Genomic DNA, 19,307 nt, shown 5'->3' with positions numbered 1-19,307 from the left:
CCTTATTTAATAATTGACAGCAGGTACATGCAAATAGCTCTGCAGGTGCATTTGCACCTGTGGGCATAGAGTTGAGAACTGCTGGTGTACGGATACTATGAGAGTACTAGATGATTAAACATGCATTATTTGTAATTTCCTCACAGTAATTTTCCTCCAGTTTAGTCTGGTTTTTCTTGTAAGATTTTATGTTTGGTCTTTATCTAGATCTTTTTTTTATGCCATCCTGGCATCAAATACTTGCTTTGTCTTTGATGTCATTGCCTTTCTTCTTCCATTCTTAGCCATATTAATCAGATTAGCAATGCTCACATGTATCTAAATGCTAAGAATTATAGTAATAAATAAATATGGATGCCACTTATGTAAATATGTTATTTATTTTCATAGAATTTTCAATACAGTAGGAAGAGATAAACATAAAAATGAACAACAATTAAATTGAAAGCACATGATATATATTATATGTGCTTCAAATCAAATAAATGAAATAAACTAAATTTTCAACTTTAAAGAATTAATTAATTCCAATTTTTTACATTTATGAAATACATGAATGATAAATATTAGTTAGGATGACTTCCAAAATTGAGAAAGTTACCCTAATACTCCTCATTCATGTGTTGCATAAACATAAAAATTGTATTAATTATTTAATTAATTTAAGGATACTTGTATATATAGATGCTAATGACTTCATGTTAACTGTATTAGCATCTGTATATGAGTAACCTAATTATTATTATTATCATTCAGGCCTCCATGGACCCAAAAGACTCATCGAGGGGAGGTCCCCCCCCCTAAGAAGCACAAAGTCTATCATACCACTCTTTAAACTCATTGACCGTTCTGGCTCCCACCACTCTATCAGGCAATGCATTCCACGGTTCAACCACCCTCCACGCAAAGAAACCACTCCTTACCCTCTTGCTCACAGTTTCCTTTCGTAACTTCCAGGGATGGCCTCTTGTCATCACTCCTTCTTGCTGTTCAACCAAGCGAAAGAACCGATCAGTGTCAACCCTGTAACCACCTCTCAACAGTTTAAAAGTCTCAATCATATCACCTCTCCTCCTTCTATCCACCAAACTCTGCAGTCCACATTCCCTCAGCCGATCCTCATAACTATCCTTGTACAGTCCTGAAACCATCTTTGTCATCCGTCTTTGTATCCTTTCCACAGTTAATTTATCCCCTTCAACTCCTGGGGACCAAATCTGAGAACAATAGTCCAAGTGTGGTCTGATCAGAGACTTATGCAACGGAATGATAACCCTCTTATCTCTGCAGGTCAGTGTCCTTCTCATAATTGCAGCAATCCTCTGTGTTACCTTTATCACCTTGCAATATGTCCCCTAAACTTCAAGTTTCTATCAATCATCAACCCCAGATCTCTTGTCTCCCCTACTTCCTCCAGTATAACTCCTCCCATAGAGTATGCAGCATCCCATCAATGTTTCCCAAACCTCATGACCTTACATTTTGCTACATTAAACTGACCCCCATTCATTTACCCATCTATCTAGCTTATCAAATCCTCTTGCAGGGCTACCACATCTGCACTATTACTAATAATCCCTCCCAGCTTTGCATCATCTGCAAACAACTGAATATCCCCTTGCAATCCACTGGCAATGTCATTGATATAAAGGTTAAACAATATAGGTCCTAGTACTGAGCCCTGTGGGACCCCACTTGTAACCCTCTGCCTCCTTGAAACTGCTCCACCATACACAACTCTCTGATACCTATCAGACAGCCAATCCTGAATCCAGTTGACCAATCTGACATCCAGACCCATGTGCTGCAACTTAAATATCAGCTTATCATGTGGCACCCTGTCAAATGCCTTCACTAAGTCTAAGAAAATTGCAGTATATGCCTTTCCCTCATCTAATGTTCTTGTAACTTTATTATAAAAGGCTAGCATATTGCTAAAACAAGAGCGTCCTTTCACAAATGAGGGTAATGTTATCTGTGAGAATCCATGTTGATTCTCACAGATAACATTTCCCTCATCTGCCCAATGCTGTATACAGTCCCTCACTACTTTCTCCAAGATCTTAACAACTACTGATGACACACAGACTGGCCTATAATTAGGCACTTCCAGTCTGTTACCACCCTTATGCAATGGCACTATCTTACCTTCCTTCCATTCCCTGAGCACCTTTGCCAAAGCTAGACTTTCATTGAAAAACCAGGTTAAAGGCACTGTCAGTTCCCTAGCACATTCTCTCAAAACCTCTGGGTGAAATACCATCCAGTCCCACAGCTTTACTGACATCCAGAGTACTCAGTATCTGAAACACACTCTCCTCCTGTACTTCTAAACCTCGAACCAGCCCTATCCCTCTAGCATTAAAACTGACTCCTCTAGGATGAAATACTCCAATAAAGTGTTCATTGAACAATTCCACTATGTCCTCTGCATCAGTCACTCTATTCCCATTTTTATCCCACAATATCATTCTTCCACAGTCATTTCTCCTCCTACTGGCCACATAGCTAAAAAATTTCCTAGGATTTTCTTTGGATCTTAGGACCAATCTCCTCTCATGTTCCAGTTTCGCTTTCCTTACCACACTAGTCACTCTTCTGGCCTGTGTCTTATATTCTTCATGCATCTTCTCTTCACCTGTCTCCTTATATCTCTTCCATAGCCTCTTTTTCGCATGCAATTCCTGTTTAATATTGTTTGTCATCCACTTTACTCCAAATTGTGTCCTCTTCTTCACTCGTGGTATACAACTTACCATTGCTGCTAACAAATATTCTTTCACAATTTCCCACGCACTAATGATATCCCAGCCTTCCAATTCCTCCCTCCATGAAACTTCCCGAAGTTGACGTCTAAGACTATTATAATCACCTGCATTATAATTCCACATAACTTCCCGTCTCTTTGATACTCCTGCATGTCTATTCATTTTCCAAGTCGAAACCATATGGTCACTCTCTCCAACTGGTGGGAGAGATGTCAACTCAGTTATTATCAACTCTTCTTATGCTATAACCAAATCCAAAACTCTTGAACCTCTTGTTCCCTCTGTTACATGTTGCCTAAGACATTTGTCCCTCAAGAATTCTAGAAATTCCATTCCCCTATTGCTACATGCGTCTTCCTCTCTCCAATTTATACTACTGTAGTTAAAATCTCCCATAACAATCATTCTTCTTGCACTTGCCAAACTTAGCTGTCTAAACATCTCCTGGTCCCCATCCTCTGTGCTCCTGGGTCTGTAGCAACACCCCACTAAATATCCTGTCTTGCCTACCTCTACCTCACACCATATGCTCTCAAAATCATTTGTCTCTCTTCCTTCCAAAGCCTCCACTCTTAGAGGACATAGGTCATCACTTATCATAAGCAGTACCCCACCACCACGCTTTCTCCTCCTATCCTGACGAAAAATGCTATGCCCAGCGACTTCTATTCCTGTTGTTATATCCCCTTCTGTCAACCATGTCTCAGTGATTGCAATAATTTTTGGCCAGGCTGATGCTATTTGTGCCACCAATTCCTCTCCCTTATTCCGGATACTCCTGGCATTAGTATAAAGCATATAAATGCCATTGTTTCTATACCCAGCATTATCCCTTCTAGACTCCACTGGGCTCAGTGTTACCTGACATCGTCTCCCTTCTCCCAAGTATCCATTCCCACAAGAGGCCACCCCTGCTATCATCCTCCCTGGGACACACCGACTCGTTCAGAACAGCAATCTCTCCAGATGCCTATGTCCTTCCTCATTCAAATGTAAACGGTCTCTCGCATACAATTGTGAAGATACTTCACATGCAAACTTTGTTTGCTTGCACTTGGATAAAGGATTAAACAAAAATATAATTTATTGGCATGCTTAATTTAATTTATAACCAATTGAAAAAAACTTTCAACAACCAGCTGTAATCTAGAGTATTTTAATAATAAGGTGGTAAACATTTTCACTACTTGTAGAAACATTTTCATTACGTGTGGAAAATTTGACTTCTGCATTACTTCACCTTGATATCCCTTCTGGTCCTGGCACCCACTAATATGGTAGCTTGCTTCCCAGGGAGTAGAAAGGTTCTGCTCAGTGACTGATTTGTGCCTGTCACTGGGTGAAGCCACCACCACTGAGTTTCCTGTCCTGGAGCTATTCAGGTTATAAGTGATGAGTTTACTATTCTTGCATCATTTTATTTCTCATTTTAGGTTAGTGAGCTTGACTCCAGTAATCTGGAATTCAAACTTCTGACCAGGCATTCTTAATTATGCAATATAGTTGTTTGTAAAACTTTTATACCTCACCATTTCTGTTAGATACATTCTACCTCAAGCATTAATATGTGCTCCTAATTTCATTTCTACCTGTTGGATTTCTGCTCAGGACATGGGCTGGTTATTACTAACACAATGTTCCAACATAAAAATGTGCACAAATTCACTTGGAGAGAAGAGGCAAGGAATAAAAAGTCTTTGACTATGTTATTATTGATAGTGATGTTTTCTCCCTGGTGCAGCACACCACAGTTTACAGAGGATTTGAAATTGGAAGTGATCACCATTTAGCCTTGAGCAGGATAAAATTAAATTTCATATTGAAAAGAATAACATGTAAGAAAATTTTAAAGCGAATAAAAGTTGAGCAGCTCTCAGATGTGAATTGTAGACTAAAATGCACAAACATGATTGAAGAAAAAATTAAAGAGTTTGAGAACAGGACAACTGAAGAAAACACTGATTGATTCAGCCAGAGAGGCATGTGGTGAGGTTGTCTGCAAGGATAGAAAAATCAGAACTCCATGGTGGACACAGGAAATTAAAGAGGCAGTGAAAGAAAAGAAGAAAGCATATCAAAAGTTCCTGGCAAATAAGTCAACTTGTGCTCTTAGAGAATACATATGTAATAGATTATTTTACATAATTAGAAATTTACAAATTAAAATTTCTCAACCACTGAGAATACTAAGTCCATTTTGACCATTACAGTTTAGATGGTGTAATTAGGCTTCAGCACTTTGTTTAAATAAACATTCAAGGATACCTTGATGAAACATTTTGGCATTATTTCAAAGAATCCTATGGTTAGTATCAATTCTAGCTTGACCACTTAGCAGTATATAATGTTAATATTCAGGGATTTGCTTCTTAGCTGAACAGTGGCTTGACCAGAGTAAGATGGCTTTCACGAGCATGAAACTTGATGAATACCCAGTGGAAATAGAAGCAAGTTTGTCTTCAAGATAAAGGAAAAGCTGGCAGATTTTGTTGATGGATTTGAAGACAGATGACAACAAGCTGAAACTCCACAAGAACCCTTGCAGCTTGTTCAGAAGCATCTCTTCATATGAAATATGGAGATTGTGCATGTGCTTCATCTTGAGTAAGTGGATTCAGAGAGAAATGGTTAGTTTTTTATTAATCTTTAGACTATTTAAGAGCATTGTTTACTTTAGTTGAGATTTTCTGTTAGAGAAGTAATTCAGAGGAGCATATGTTGTGAGAGCTTAGAAGAGAGATTTAATTACTCTGTACTTTTGGAATGGATGATGTGCAGTGTTTGGATAAACTGGTTTGTAGTACACCAATATAGAAAGAGAACTGTCAGTTTCTTAATAAACATCCAGAAAGGATAATCCTCTTTGTGATTGATTTTTGAGGATAAGTTTAATCCTAGGGTGATGAAGGTTGATTTCAGTCACTAGATAATAAAAAAAAACTAATTACTTAGTATACTGGATCTTTAAAGATCTATAGTCTGTCAAATCAGATTGTCCTTGAGGCCAATAGTTGATTCTGTTGTCAGCCCCTACGAATATCATCATCATCAAATTCTTGTCCATCATTCTCCATCCTCAGATGGGTTACTCATGTTCATACTTCAGTTGCACTAAAAATACTGCAGATTTCTTTTAAGAATTAAAGATTTAAGGTGCAATCCTTCTGACATCTTAAGTTTTTACATTGCTTGCATGTATACTTCTGGGCTGATTACAGAATATTTGTCTAAAGATTATCCTTCCAACATTATAGTTATTCAAATTTGTTTTTAACTCTAGTTTATAGAATAGTTTTTTTTTTTTTTTTTTTTTAATGTTTAGAAGAAAAGACCTTCCATTCTATTCATCTCAAACTATCCTTGTGTACCTAGGACACTGACAGCATTTTTATGGTTTGGAAATCCACAGATCAAGATTTACAAGTATTCAAAAAAATCAGTCACCTTCATTCCAGAATAATTACATTTATTCTTAATAAGAAATCACAAGGAGTATTATGCTTTCTGGATTCTCATCTCTGATGAGAGACTAACAGTTTTCTTCGTATATTGGTACATTGCAAACCGACTTTCTTTGCAAATGAAATACAAAGGATTGATGCTACAATATATCAATCCTCTGTATTTCATTTGCAAAATATGGAGTGATCAAATCTCTGATAATAGTAGCTTACTGTGTGCTTCTCTGAAGCACACATTCTAAGCAAGCAATGTCCTTAAATGACCACAATATAGATAACTCGAAAAATTGACCATTTCTTTCCTATCCACTAACTCAAGACATAGTCTACAGGATCCCTGTTCCAGACATAGAGAGATGCCTTTGAACATGTTTTAATGATCCTAAGGACATTACCAGCTTGTTGCTACCTTTACACCCACCAACAAAGTCCTGCAGTTTTTGCTGTCTTGAAGAGAGAGCAATAACTGGAGGACTTTGTTGATGGGTGTGAAGGAGGTAACAAAAAACCTCATAAGGCTGGATTGGCCCAGCATAGAATTGACACTAGCCATATGAATAATCTTATCAAATTATGCCAAAAAATGAATAATACCAAATTACTTCATTGAAACATCTTCAAATATGAATTTATTTGTTTGAAGAAAGCTCTGAAGCCTTATTACACAATCCAGATCTTGATCTCTATAAAGGATAGAGTTATTGTTTCTAGTTTGGGAAATTGTAATGATGGGATTGTGTAAAATATTTTCCCCCTACAGTTAGGCTACTAATGTTAAACATTATAGTTTGATTCTAGTAAACATGTTGCTGCATTTAAAAAAGATAACCATGAAATATATTTCCATTCCCATAATTAGCTTTTTTGTTAGTTTGTTTTCCTCAAAATCAAAAAGAAGAAATAAGAATGAAGGTTATTTATTTATTTTTAATTGCAATTCCACCCACAAAAGGTTTGAACTTATAAGTTCAAACTTTGGGGGCTAGGTGACATAAGATTAGAACTGTTTAAAAAAAAAAAATGCAGACTTTTTTTGTGTGACTTCAAGCTTATTGCAAACAAGGTGATAATGTTATCCTGGCTAGTGAAAAAATGTTGATATTGTGTGGAAATTATAAATCTGTTGAGAGACCAGCATTTGAAATCCCTTAAGTTTCCTTTCTTCATCTTAAGAATGATATATATATATATATAACTAAATATGAGAATAAATAAAATGGCTGTTTTCTTTTATAATTTTAGCTTCGGCCAGTTCTTTCAGAATCAGGCAGGAAAAAAAACAAAAAGAAATTACAAGAGTATTTAGAAAAAAGAGAGAAAATTCAATTGAATAGAAAGAGCAAAATGTATTCAGAGACATCAACATCACTGATAGTGTCTTCTCCTGAATTACAGGTTTGTATAAACCATTTTATAAAAAATATTCATTCTGCCATTTGTCTATAATACTAAAGAATTTATTATAAAACATGTTTTCTCTGAGATTTGGGCACGCACGCACGCACACACATCATCTGTACTAAACGTTTGCTTTGTCACAAGGCTGTCAGGGGATCTTTTTGCAAAAAGGAATATGGTCACTTATAAATTTTGGCAGTTTGAATTGAGACTACTAATTATATTGCTATAGAGTGGCAAAAATATATTGTCTTCCATAATAATATAAATGGGAATGTCTCTGTGCATGCATTGTTTTGATATGTGCAGAAAATAGAAATCTATTGAGAGACCAGCATTTGAAACCTCTTAAATATTAGTCAAATCAAAAGAAAAACGAGTAAAAAAGTGATCATAGAGAAATCATAGACAGGGGAGACAGCATGATAATGTTGTAGTGACAAATTATTATGCTGAACTCGGAGATGTTTTACTATATGCAGAATTTTGTTTTAACTAATATTGTCATTATGGAAGTCAATATATTTTCTCTGCTGCGATGTAATTAGTAGTCTCAGTTTGAATTGATTGGCCACCAAATTTTATAACTGATTATGAATATATTTGCAATATATTCATAATCAGTTACATTTAAATTCTAGTAGTGTTTCTGAGTACCAGATTTCATTAAATTCAATCAAGCCATGATTGAATATATCGGTTCAAAAAAAGTGATTCCATTAAAAATGGAATTACAATTGGGTGGTAGGGGAAGAGAGGAGTAAATGATTTGCACTAAAATGAAATTTAGTTCATATCAATATGATTGAATCCTCATCTCATTTATTAACACGTTGACTGCCAACTACAAGATAATTCGTAGTAGGCGATCTGGCCGAGAGGGTCAACTACGAGTTATCTCGTAGTTTCTGGACTTGCTTTTTTTAGTGCAGCTGCGAGTATATTCGTAGTATATAAGCATAACTAAGGATAGTTGGCTTCTGGGAAGAGAACAAAAAAGCAAGGCTGGCGTACACGAACAGAAAATTTATTCATACAGTGAAAATCAAATACAAAGTGATAGAACAATTTTATTTTTTGTGATATTTTTTAAAACAACCTTCCACACAAAGTACTGGCTTCTCTTTGCAGGCTGGACAATAATAACGTGTTTCTTGTCGTTTTTTAGTTGAGTATAAATTCGACATGGCTTTGTCAGACGCAGTTTTTTTTCGGTAGGTGGGATACTCTCTAAATAATGAACTTCTTCCGATCTAACTTTCTTTGAAACTGGTAGAATCTCTTTTCCAATCAACGCTTCAATGAAGTTCTTGAGTCAGTGGTCTTTTCTTATCCATATTGTGGGGTTATAAATATATATTATAATAATAATTATAAAACAAAATACCAAGAAAAGAGTAAATGTAATGTACTTGTGTGACTAAATTTACACACATATTGCTAATTCTAATTCTGCTTTAGCGAAACAACGACAAGTCGAAACATGTCTGAGTACAAAATAACTCGTAGTAGGCTACTGCAAAGAACTTTCTGTTACATATGCCAACTACGAGATAACTTGTGAGACCTTCTTTTCCAAAAAAACACATTCTGTATGTTTTTGGGTGATTACTATGCATTATAATTAGAATTTTGAATAATATGATGTGATTAAATCAAATTGGCTTCTGAGGCCTAAATCCTGAAAATTGCTGTGGCAGTCAACATGTTAATTATGCAGTACAATTAACATGTTGACTGCCATTATATATATAATTAACAGTATAAAGTAAACAAAGTTTAATGCCTGAAAATATCTTCAGGACTGAGGCAAGGTGATACATCTGTTGGCAACTTGCATCAAAGGTGGACCAAGCTCTCATCACTCCTTGTCTAATAATCACCCATAATGCAAAGCACATCTCCTTGTGGACATGTATAATGCTATGCATTAAGGGAAGGGCCACTACCCAGACCGGTTTTGACCTTTATTGAGATCTCATCAGTGGGAGGCAGACCCAGAAGTGGTGATACTAAGGCAGAAGCAATGGTGAGGTCATATTTACCTATATGAGTTGCCAACAGTTGTACCACCTTATTATTAAATTACTCTGGATTTAGAGAAAGGTGTTGGAAGTTTATTTTGCACTTGGTTAGACTATAATAAATAGTTTGCACCTGAAGATATTTTCAGGTGCAAACTTTGTTTGCTTACACTTGGATAAAGGATTAAACTAAATTTATTATAGTCTAACCAAGTGCAAAATAAACTTCCAACATCTCTCTCTAAATCCAGAGTAATTTAATAATAAGGTGGTACACTAGTTGGCAACTCATATAGGTAAATATGACCTCTCTATTGCTTCTGCCTTAGTATCACCACTTCTGGGTCTGCCCCCCCCACTGACGAGACCTCAATAAAGGTCGAAGCCAGTCTGGGTAGTAGCCCTTCCCTTAATGCATAGCATTATATACATATCTGCAAGGAGATGTGCTTTGCATTATGGCCAGTGGTGAGCTATAAGGGGCTCACGTGAGCCCCTTGTTCTTCTTGTTTAATAATCTTGTAGAACTAGAAAATACCACCGTGGAATGTATACATACTACTATAATTGATACTTTAAATTCATATGGATTTTCTGATAATTATTTAAAAAATCGTCTCATTGCATTTTGTTCTGATGGAGCTAGTGTAATGTTAGGAAACAAATCAGGTGTCGCAATCAAACTTCTACAATTTTTTTTTTTTTTTCTTTTAAGGTTACACAGTGATCAGCATTCATATTTATGAATTTAGGGACACAAAACACACTTGTTGAAAAGATTATTTTACTGATTAATAATAAAATAATAACTTTACGTTTCGACCCCTGTATTGAGGTCATCTTCAGAAGGATACATGTGTATAAGAACTAGCTACATGCTGTTGCACTCTATACAAGTAAATTACATCTACGTTGTTATCTAATCTTTTTTCTTAGCCTGCCCTCTAGTGATAAAAATAAATAAATAAATAAAATAAAATAAACAAAAAATAAAATAAAAAAACTATAATAAACTCTGCTAAAGTCCTCACATACTAAGATTCTTCTGGAATTATACAGTTTATATTGTTATATTATGATTATCTTCTGGATTTGTGGAGTACAGATTGCTGTTGAATGTTCAGGAGGGGAAAAAAAAAAAAAAAAAAAACTTCACCAAGTCTTCTTGTATTGAGATTTTTTTCTTCATGGTTGCTATGAAGGTTGTAGATGGTTCCTCCACATTCTTGGAATTGTTAGACCATCATTTTTATTAAGATTCGGATCATGTTTGAGCATTTCATATGCTTCCTTGAATTTCCGCTCGAACCAGGTTTTGGTGCAGTGTAGGGACTTGGTACCTTTCCAGTCAATTCTGTGGTATGTTTGGAGTGCGTGGTCAGAAAGGCCGGTTTTTCCAAAATGGAGGTATTTTTTGTGACGTTTGTGTTCATCCTTTCTGATTAGGATGGTTCACCCTATTTCCCCTATGTATGGTATGTTACATGTGCAATCTATTTTGTAAACCCCTGGGTTGGCTAAGTGTGGCAGGGGATCCTTGGAAGAACTGAGTAGGTGTCTTAATAATTTTGTCGGAGGTTTAAAGGTGGTTTTGATGTTGTATTTGTGTAGTGTTCTGTCTATTTTTTCTGAAATGCCTCTAACATATGGTATAGCAATAGCATTCTTGAAATCTTTTTTGTTATTAGTGGTATCTTTGTGGAGGATCTTGTGAATGGTTTTTATACTGTATCCATTTTTTATAAAGGTATGTTTGATGGTCTCATATTCATGGTTAAGAGCTTGTTCATTTGAACAAATGGTTTGAGCTCTGTGTTTAAGGGTGCTTATGACCTGAATACAGGGGTCGAAACGTAAAGTTATTATTTTATTTTTAATCAGTAAAATAATCTTTTCAACACATGTGTTTTGTGTCCCTAAATTCATAAATATGAAAACTTCTACAAAGATTTCCCAACATTGTGATTTGGCATTGCGTAGTTCATGGATAAATTATATGCTTTTTATCATCAATCACCAAAAAAATCAACGAGAATTAAATACGATTGCAAAAGACCTTGGTATCGAAATTTTAAAGATCGACTGTGTGTTTAGACCACGATGGGCAGCTTGCAGTTTACGAACGGCTCTTGCTGTGTGGAGAAATTACCCAGCTTTATGTAAGCATTTTGCATCAAATGATTAATATAAGGGCTTTTAAAACCGACTTCTCAATTTGGAATATTTAAAAGATCTAACATTAATGATTGATATCCTACAGGAATTATCACATCTGTCAGATGCTCTACAAAGTCGCAATATGAGTATTATAAGGACTAAGTTAGCTTCTTTTTTTTTTTTTTTTTTTTCGACGATGCGAGCCTTTTGTTAAAATTTCCATAGCTCACCACTGATTATGGGTGATACTTAGACAAGGAGTGATGTGAGAGCTTGGTCCACCTTTGCTGCGAGTTGCCAACAGATGCACCTTGCCTCAGTCCTGAAGATATTTTCAGGTGCAAACTTTGTTTGCTTACACTTGGATAAAGGATTAAACTAAATTTATTATAGTCTAACCAAGTGCAAAATAAATTTCCAACGTCTTGAAATTTTTGGATTATTCAACTTTCATCATCCAATCTGATATTTCATTATTCTAAGGCACTATTAATTATATATATCATCCAATCTTGATCTTGTCTTCCTCTGGGTCTTTTTTTATTGCTATCTTGCCATTATACACCTGTTGGCTTATCATCCATTCTTATTCAATTCTGTTTAAGTGATGATATCATTTTACATCAGTTCTTCCCACACATTCCTAAATGCTTATGATGTCAACCTTCATTTTGATATTTTCATTTGTAATGTGGTTCCACCATTGGTGCCATCTGTTAATACTCTAATTTTTCATATAATTCATATCTGTGTACAGACAAAATTCGGAGTTTTGGCTAATTGTTTTTTATTCAGTATAAATTTACTCACCTAGCTCCCCACCATACCAGCTTTGCTTATTCTGTTTCTGTATTAATTTGCCCTCTTCACTCTAATCTGCCCTCTAAACGTTGTGCCTAAAATAGCTGAGCTTTATTGTTCTCTAGATTCTTCAAAAGAACCATGTTCCCTCATTTCTTACTCCTTTCTTTTAGGCTTGCACTGTGATCCGAATGCATTTTTGGAAATTATGGAGGCAACTACCGTGTTTGAATAAAAACTTTAGTTTACTATTACTAAAATTTTACAATTCGACGTTTCGACCTTTATGTCAAGGTCATCTTCTGGAGCGTACAAATATACACAGGAAACAAGCTATACTACAATCATACTGGTTCGTTAAAGACACTGACTAACCGCTACCACAATTGTTGGCCTGACCTCTGGTGAGAAAAAAAAAAAAAAAATTATACATCAACGCTAAAGTCCTATTATTTGTTGTCTACTATATACATATATTAACATTATATTAACATCATTCCAGCCAGTTGGAGTGGAATGGTTTCTAATAATAGCAGATTGGCTAGAGTCCTGACTTGTGTTGAATCTTTCACATTAGGTTGGCTGAATGTGTGCCATCCAGATCCTTGGAATTTTCATACCATCTTTATTGTTGATATTTGGGTGGTTTATCAGGATTTCGCAGGATTCTTTAAATTTTCTTTCGTACCATGTTTTTGTGCGGTGTAAGGAGCAGGTGCTTTTCCAGTTGATTTGGTGTAAGGTGTTGAGTGCGTGGTCTGAGAGGCCTGCTTCACCATAATGGTTATATTTAATGTGTCTAATGTGTTCTTTTTTGCGTATAGGGATTGTCCGTCCTGTTTCACCAATGTACGGTAAGTTACAGGTGCAGCGGATGCAATAGACTCCAGGATGTGCTAATGGGAGGAGAGGGTCCTTAGAGGAGCTGAATATGGTTTTAAGTTTAGTGGGTGGTTTAAAGGTGGCATTAAGGTTATAGTGTTGTAGGATTCTGTTGATTTTTTCTGATAACCCTTTAATGTATGGGATGGCTATGGTTTTACTGTAGTCTAGATTCGTTTTTGTTGTGGTTTTATAGAGTATTTTTTTGACAGTATTTTTGTTATAGCCATTGTTTATGAATGTGTCACTAATGATTTTTAGTTCTTGTTTCAGGGCCTGCTGGTTAGAGCAAATAGTTGTGGCTCTGTTTTTAAGGGTGTTTATGACTCCATATTTTTGTGCTGGGTGGTGATATGAATTCGCATGTATGTATTGGCCTGTGTGTGTCGGTTTTCGGTAGACCGTGAAGGATAGATTGCCTGAAGGAAGACGTGTAACTAGTGTGTCTAGGAACGGGAGCGAATTTTGGTTTTCGATTTCGATGGTAAATTGTATGCGTTCGTGTTGTTTGTTTAGGTGGCTGAGGAATGTGTTTAGCGTTTGTCGACCGTGCGGCCAGATCGCGAACACGTCGTCAACGTATCTGAGCCAGATTGTCGGTCGAAGCGTGGCGGAATCAAGAGCCCTTTGCTCAAAGGTTTCCATGTAGAAGTTCGCGATTGGGGGGGATAATGGTGAGCCCATGGCCGTACCTTCCTTTTGTAGGTAGAATTTGTTTTGCCACACGAAGTAACCGGACTTTAGTACGTGGGCAAAGAGGGCCGTAATGTCGGGCGGAAATTTGTTCTGTAGTAGGAGAACTGTGTCATTGATGGGGACATTAGTGAAAAGGGCAGAAACATCAAAACTGACTAATAAGTAGTCTTTGTCGAGTGTTATGTTTTTGATTATGTTTATAAAGTGTTGTGTGTTTTTTACGTAGGAGTTTGATGTATAATTTTTTTTTTTTTTTTTTTTTTTTTCTCACCAGAGGTGAGGCCAACAATTGTGGTAGCGGTTAGTCAGTGTCTTTAACGAACCAGTATGATTGTAGTATAGCTTGTTTCCTGTGTATGTTTGTACGCTCCAGAAGATGACCTTGACATAAAGGTCGAAACGTCGAATTGTAAAATTTTAGTAATAGTAAACTAAAGTTTTTATTCAAACACGGTAGTTGCCTCCATAATTTCCAAAAATGCACTCATTTCTTACTATTTTTCCAAGACTTGAAATTATGCATTGAGGTTACTGTAAACCTTTTATATCTTGATAATTGAGTTTTTTACATACTGTCAACAGCTGCCTTTTTGCATTTTGTTTTCTGACAGTTTTTGGTACCTCTGACACTGAAGTATACTAATGACTGCATTTCTTGGGGATATTTTCTACCACTGTGATATTACTGGCTTATTTCATGTAATAATTTTTCCAAGTAATTGCCCTAGATATCCAGAATATCCTTAGTTTCTGTTTCTGAAACAGAAACTGAAGCTTGCACAGAGAGAGAAATAGAGCAGAGTAAGGAGAAGAAACAAATTTATGGTGACATAATATGATAGTTACAAGATTTTTGACAGAAAGGGTTACAGGAACAGGTTCCAGATAAATCCATTGGTCTTCAATGGATTTATCTGGAAGAATTTCTTTCAAATGGTGTACAACTACCAAAAAATAATCTAGAAGAATGCCTCGAATATAGTTTTTGTTGAAAGGAATAACAGTAGCTCAGAACATTTTATCCAAAGTGGAAAGTTGTGTTGTTTCTTCTAGGCAGTGTTCTTTGTGATTGTGTGTGTGTGTGTGTATTATAGAATACTGAAAACAAGAAGAAAACTGTGATTTAGTTAAGAATAGGAACTGAATACAATGAAGATTATGTTTAGAGAAATGTAAGTCAGACAGTTTAATGTATTTTGTCTTCATGTTTATATTTTTGGTAAATATAAACATGATAAATTTACCTTCAAGGTAAATATTTTTGAGATAATTTATATTCGAGTGACAAAGGTAAGATGTGTTCTTTATTTTGTATTGAGTGTTAGCTTTGAGCCCTTGTGAAAAGATATCATATTAGAACTGATTGTATTAACATATGTTAGTTATTTTAATCCTAGAAAGGATTAGTAAAGAAATTTGTTTTGTTTATTATTATTTTCCTGACCTCCATGGAGTCACAATACTCATTATGGGAGGTCAACATAGTCTCTCATACTGCTATTTAGCCTCATCCGCTGTCTGCACGTTCACCACCCTCTCAGGCAATGCATTCCATTCTCCTACCACTCTTCGTGCAATAAACTTACTTCTTATTTGTTTTACTCTCCACTCCTTTTTGCAATTTCCAGGGATGGCCCTTGTCCTTGCTCCTTCCCCTCATTCTACTGAAAAATCTCCTCAGTGTTAACATGATAATAACCCTTTAATAGCTAAAATGTCTCGATCATATATCCCCTCCCCCTTTGTCTTCTATCTACCAAACTCTGCAGTCTGCATGCCCTCAGTCTGTCCTCATAATCAGCATTGTACAGGCCTGATATTATTTTTGTTATCTGTCTCTGCACCCTCTCCAAGGTTACTTCATCCCTTCAAATCCTAATGTCCAGATGTGAGCCCAGAAATCTAGATATGACTGATCAAAGTCATATCTAGATTTCAGTAGTCAATGTCTCCTCAACATTGCAGCAATTCTCTGAGATGTCTTCACAACCTTTGTGATATGTCCTCAGAACTTTAAATTTCTATCCACAATCACCCCAAGATCCCTTGCTTCGTCCACTTCTTCCAGTATAACAACACCAGTGAGTATGGCGCATTCCATCTGTGGATCCCAAATTTTGAAACCACATTTAGTTATATTAAACTGATATCCCCATTCATTTGCCCTCCTTTCCAGCCTATTCAAATCTGCTTGAAGAGCCAAAACATCAGTACTATTACTAATAACCCTCCCAAGCTTCACATCATCTGCAAACAACTGAACATCTCCTTGTAGTCCTGTGGAAATATCATTGACATAAATATTGAACAGCGATGGTCCCAGTACTGAACCCTGTGAACCTTCACTTGTAATCTTCTTACTCCCTGATACTGCTCTTCCATCAGCAATGTAAACAATGTACTTCAATAAGGAAATACCATGAGTAGGCATATTTAAATAAATTATAATACCGGAAAAATCACATAAAATATTATTTATTACTATAATGTTTGCCTGAGTATCAAAGACATCTTCAGTACAAAGCTAATAGAACAATTACTGACAATTCCAAAAGGCACCACCTAAGTAGCTAATGTAAGATAACTAAAAAAAAAGGTCATTAACACTTTGAGTCCTAGACCTTCTGTAAGTATACATACATATCGATGTATATTTACATTGATAGGACTCAAAGTGTTAAATATGTAGCTTCTTGAGGTCAAGTCATTCCCACCTCCCCATGGTATAGCCTGTTTCCACTAAATGGGGTATTGGCATATACCCAGTGAGCACTGCCACTGCAAATGCATATCATCTCTAGTTTGAGTAAATGGCATGTAGACCTCTAGGTAGTATTTGTTTTTCATCATCCATTGACATATATCACCTTGCTTATTTGGAGGGCTTAAGTGTCTTGTAGCCATGTTTAGTTGCTAGAGTAAGGGTTCTGGTTTCTGTTTCCCCTTCCTCTTCCTACATGCAGTATGAATGATATCCTTAATGTCATGCCAGTCACATTGTAGGGAGCCCAGATTCTTCCCATTCGAGGGTACAGTAGGCTCACTATTAGATAATGCATGGGGCTGAACTGGATAGCAATGAATTTGGAGGCTTCCTAATCAGCTATTGCTAAATCATGCTCTCACTTTTTCATTCTTGACCAGAGGGATGCCAAGTATGGTAGTTGCAGGGGGGGGGAGGACTGATTGCATATGGACAGGAGACTGGGTTCCCTCTATTTGGGTAGTATGTTTGTAAGTCTGTCATCCTTCATTTGTGTCTTATTATTTCTTCCTTCCTACACATAATGGACTTACTACTCAACAAAACATGATTTTACTGCAGATCATAAAAATTCTAAAACGATTTCCAAAAACATAAACAAAAATCCAACAACAACAAAAAAAAACACCAGCATTAATTTTTACCAAAAAAAAAAAAGAAAAAAAAGTAGCATTCATGGTCTAAGCAGCAATGTAAATAATGTACTTCAATAAGGAAATACTGTGAGTAGGCATATTTAAATAAATTATAATACCGGAATTAACTCGCGTAAAATATTATTTATTAGTCCTTTCTTTTAAGCTTATATGGTGATCTGAATGCATTTTTGAAAATTATGGAGACAACTACCGTGTTTGAATAAAAACTTTAGTTTAATATAACTAAAATCTACATTCGACGTTTCGACCTTTATGTCAAGGTCATCTTCTGGAGCATACAACTATAATACACAGAATACACATTTTGTGTATAGTTGTATGCTCCAGAAGATGACCTTGACATAAAGGTCGAAACGTCGAATGTAGATTTTAGTTATATTAAACTAAAGTTTTTATTCAAGCACGGTAGTTGTCTCCATAACTTTCAAAAATGCATTATTTATTAGTATAATTTTTGCCTGAGTATCAAAGGCATCTTCAGTACAAAGCTAATAGAACAATAACTGACAATTCCAAAAGGCACCACCTAAGTAGCTAATGTAAGGTAACTAAAAAAGGTCATTAAATTTCCTAACTTATTAAAAAAAAAAGTAAATAAAATAACACACACACACACACACACACACACACACACACACACACACACACACACAATTAAAGAAAAGTTAGGAAAGATAAGCTGATTTAAAAAGTACTATCTCTCCCACAAAGGGGATAGACATAGACCATTGGATCTGTTTAAGTTAGGAGAGTGAAGTAAAGTTTCACGTTTCTTTATAAAGCCGTTCCATGAGGAACCGACTTTTGTGAAGGACTCTTGTCTTCCAGTGAACTCTATGTCTAGTGTTGATGGTATGCTCTGCAAGTCCAGACTGTTCAGGTTCAAGGTATTGAATATAAGATTTGTGTTCCTTCTTGTTCGAATAAAACCAGATCTTCCTGTTTGTCTGAAATAAGATAACCCACAAGAGAAAGTGCAAAGCATTAGTGAATGCATAGCAAATGTTTTAAAAACTAAAAGTTTAAAAAGTTTTAAAACTACTAAATATTTTTGTTGCCTTTCACTCTATCAAAAAAATCTCCACCTTTCTCACTTCTCCAAAGGACAAGCTCCCACATCTCAATTATCCAGGTGTCCACCAGATTCCTTGCTCCTGTGGGTTATCTTATTTTGGACAAATAGGAAGATCTGATTTTATTTGGCTAGAAGAACACAAGTCTTATATTTAACACCTTGAACAGTATGGACTTGCAGAGCATGCTATCAGCACTAGACATAGAGTTCATTTTAACAAGACAAGAGTCCTTCACAAAAGTCGGTTCCTCATGGAGCAGCTTTATAAAGAAACATGTGAAACTTTACTTCACTCTCCTAAAGATCCAATTGTCTGTGTCAGATAGTACTTTTTTAATCAGCTAATCTTTCCTAACTTTTTTTTAATTGTGTGTGTGTGTGTTATTTTATTTATTTTTAATAAGTTAAGAAATTTAATGACTTTTTTAGTTAGCTTATATTAGCAACTTAGGTGGTGCCTTTTGGAATTGTCAGTTATTGTTCTATTAGCTTTGTACTGAAGATGCTTTTGATACTCAGTGAAAATTATACTAATAAATAATATTTTATGTGAGTTAATTCCAGTATTATAATTTATTTAAGTAAACAATGTACATCACCACCTCTCATCTCAACCAAAAGT

The 19,307-nt window shown here is 35.7% G+C and overlaps 1 protein-coding gene across 5 annotated transcripts in view; it reads left to right on the top strand.

Annotated features, from left to right (window-relative positions):
- MCPH1 (Microcephalin) overlaps positions 1 to 19,307 on the top strand; it is a 145,125-nt gene that overhangs the window by 29,006 nt on the left and 96,812 nt on the right. For all 5 annotated transcript variants that reach the window (XM_090413373.1, XM_090413376.1, XM_090413377.1 and 2 more), the window contains exon 5: positions 7,472 to 7,624. In XM_090413373.1, coding sequence (XP_090269499.1) covers positions 7,472 to 7,624 — 153 coding nt within the window. The remainder of the gene's footprint in view (positions 1 to 7,471; positions 7,625 to 19,307) is intronic.

This window comes from Typopeltis vanoorti, chromosome 24 (genome assembly GCF_054136105.1).
Source record: "Typopeltis vanoorti isolate ZY-2024b chromosome 24, IOZ_Tvanoo_1.0, whole genome shotgun sequence".
NCBI classification, from domain to species: domain Eukaryota; kingdom Metazoa; phylum Arthropoda; class Arachnida; order Uropygi; family Thelyphonidae; genus Typopeltis; species Typopeltis vanoorti.
Note: the sequence above shows the minus strand (reverse complement) of the source record. Positions and strands in the feature narration are given on the sequence as shown.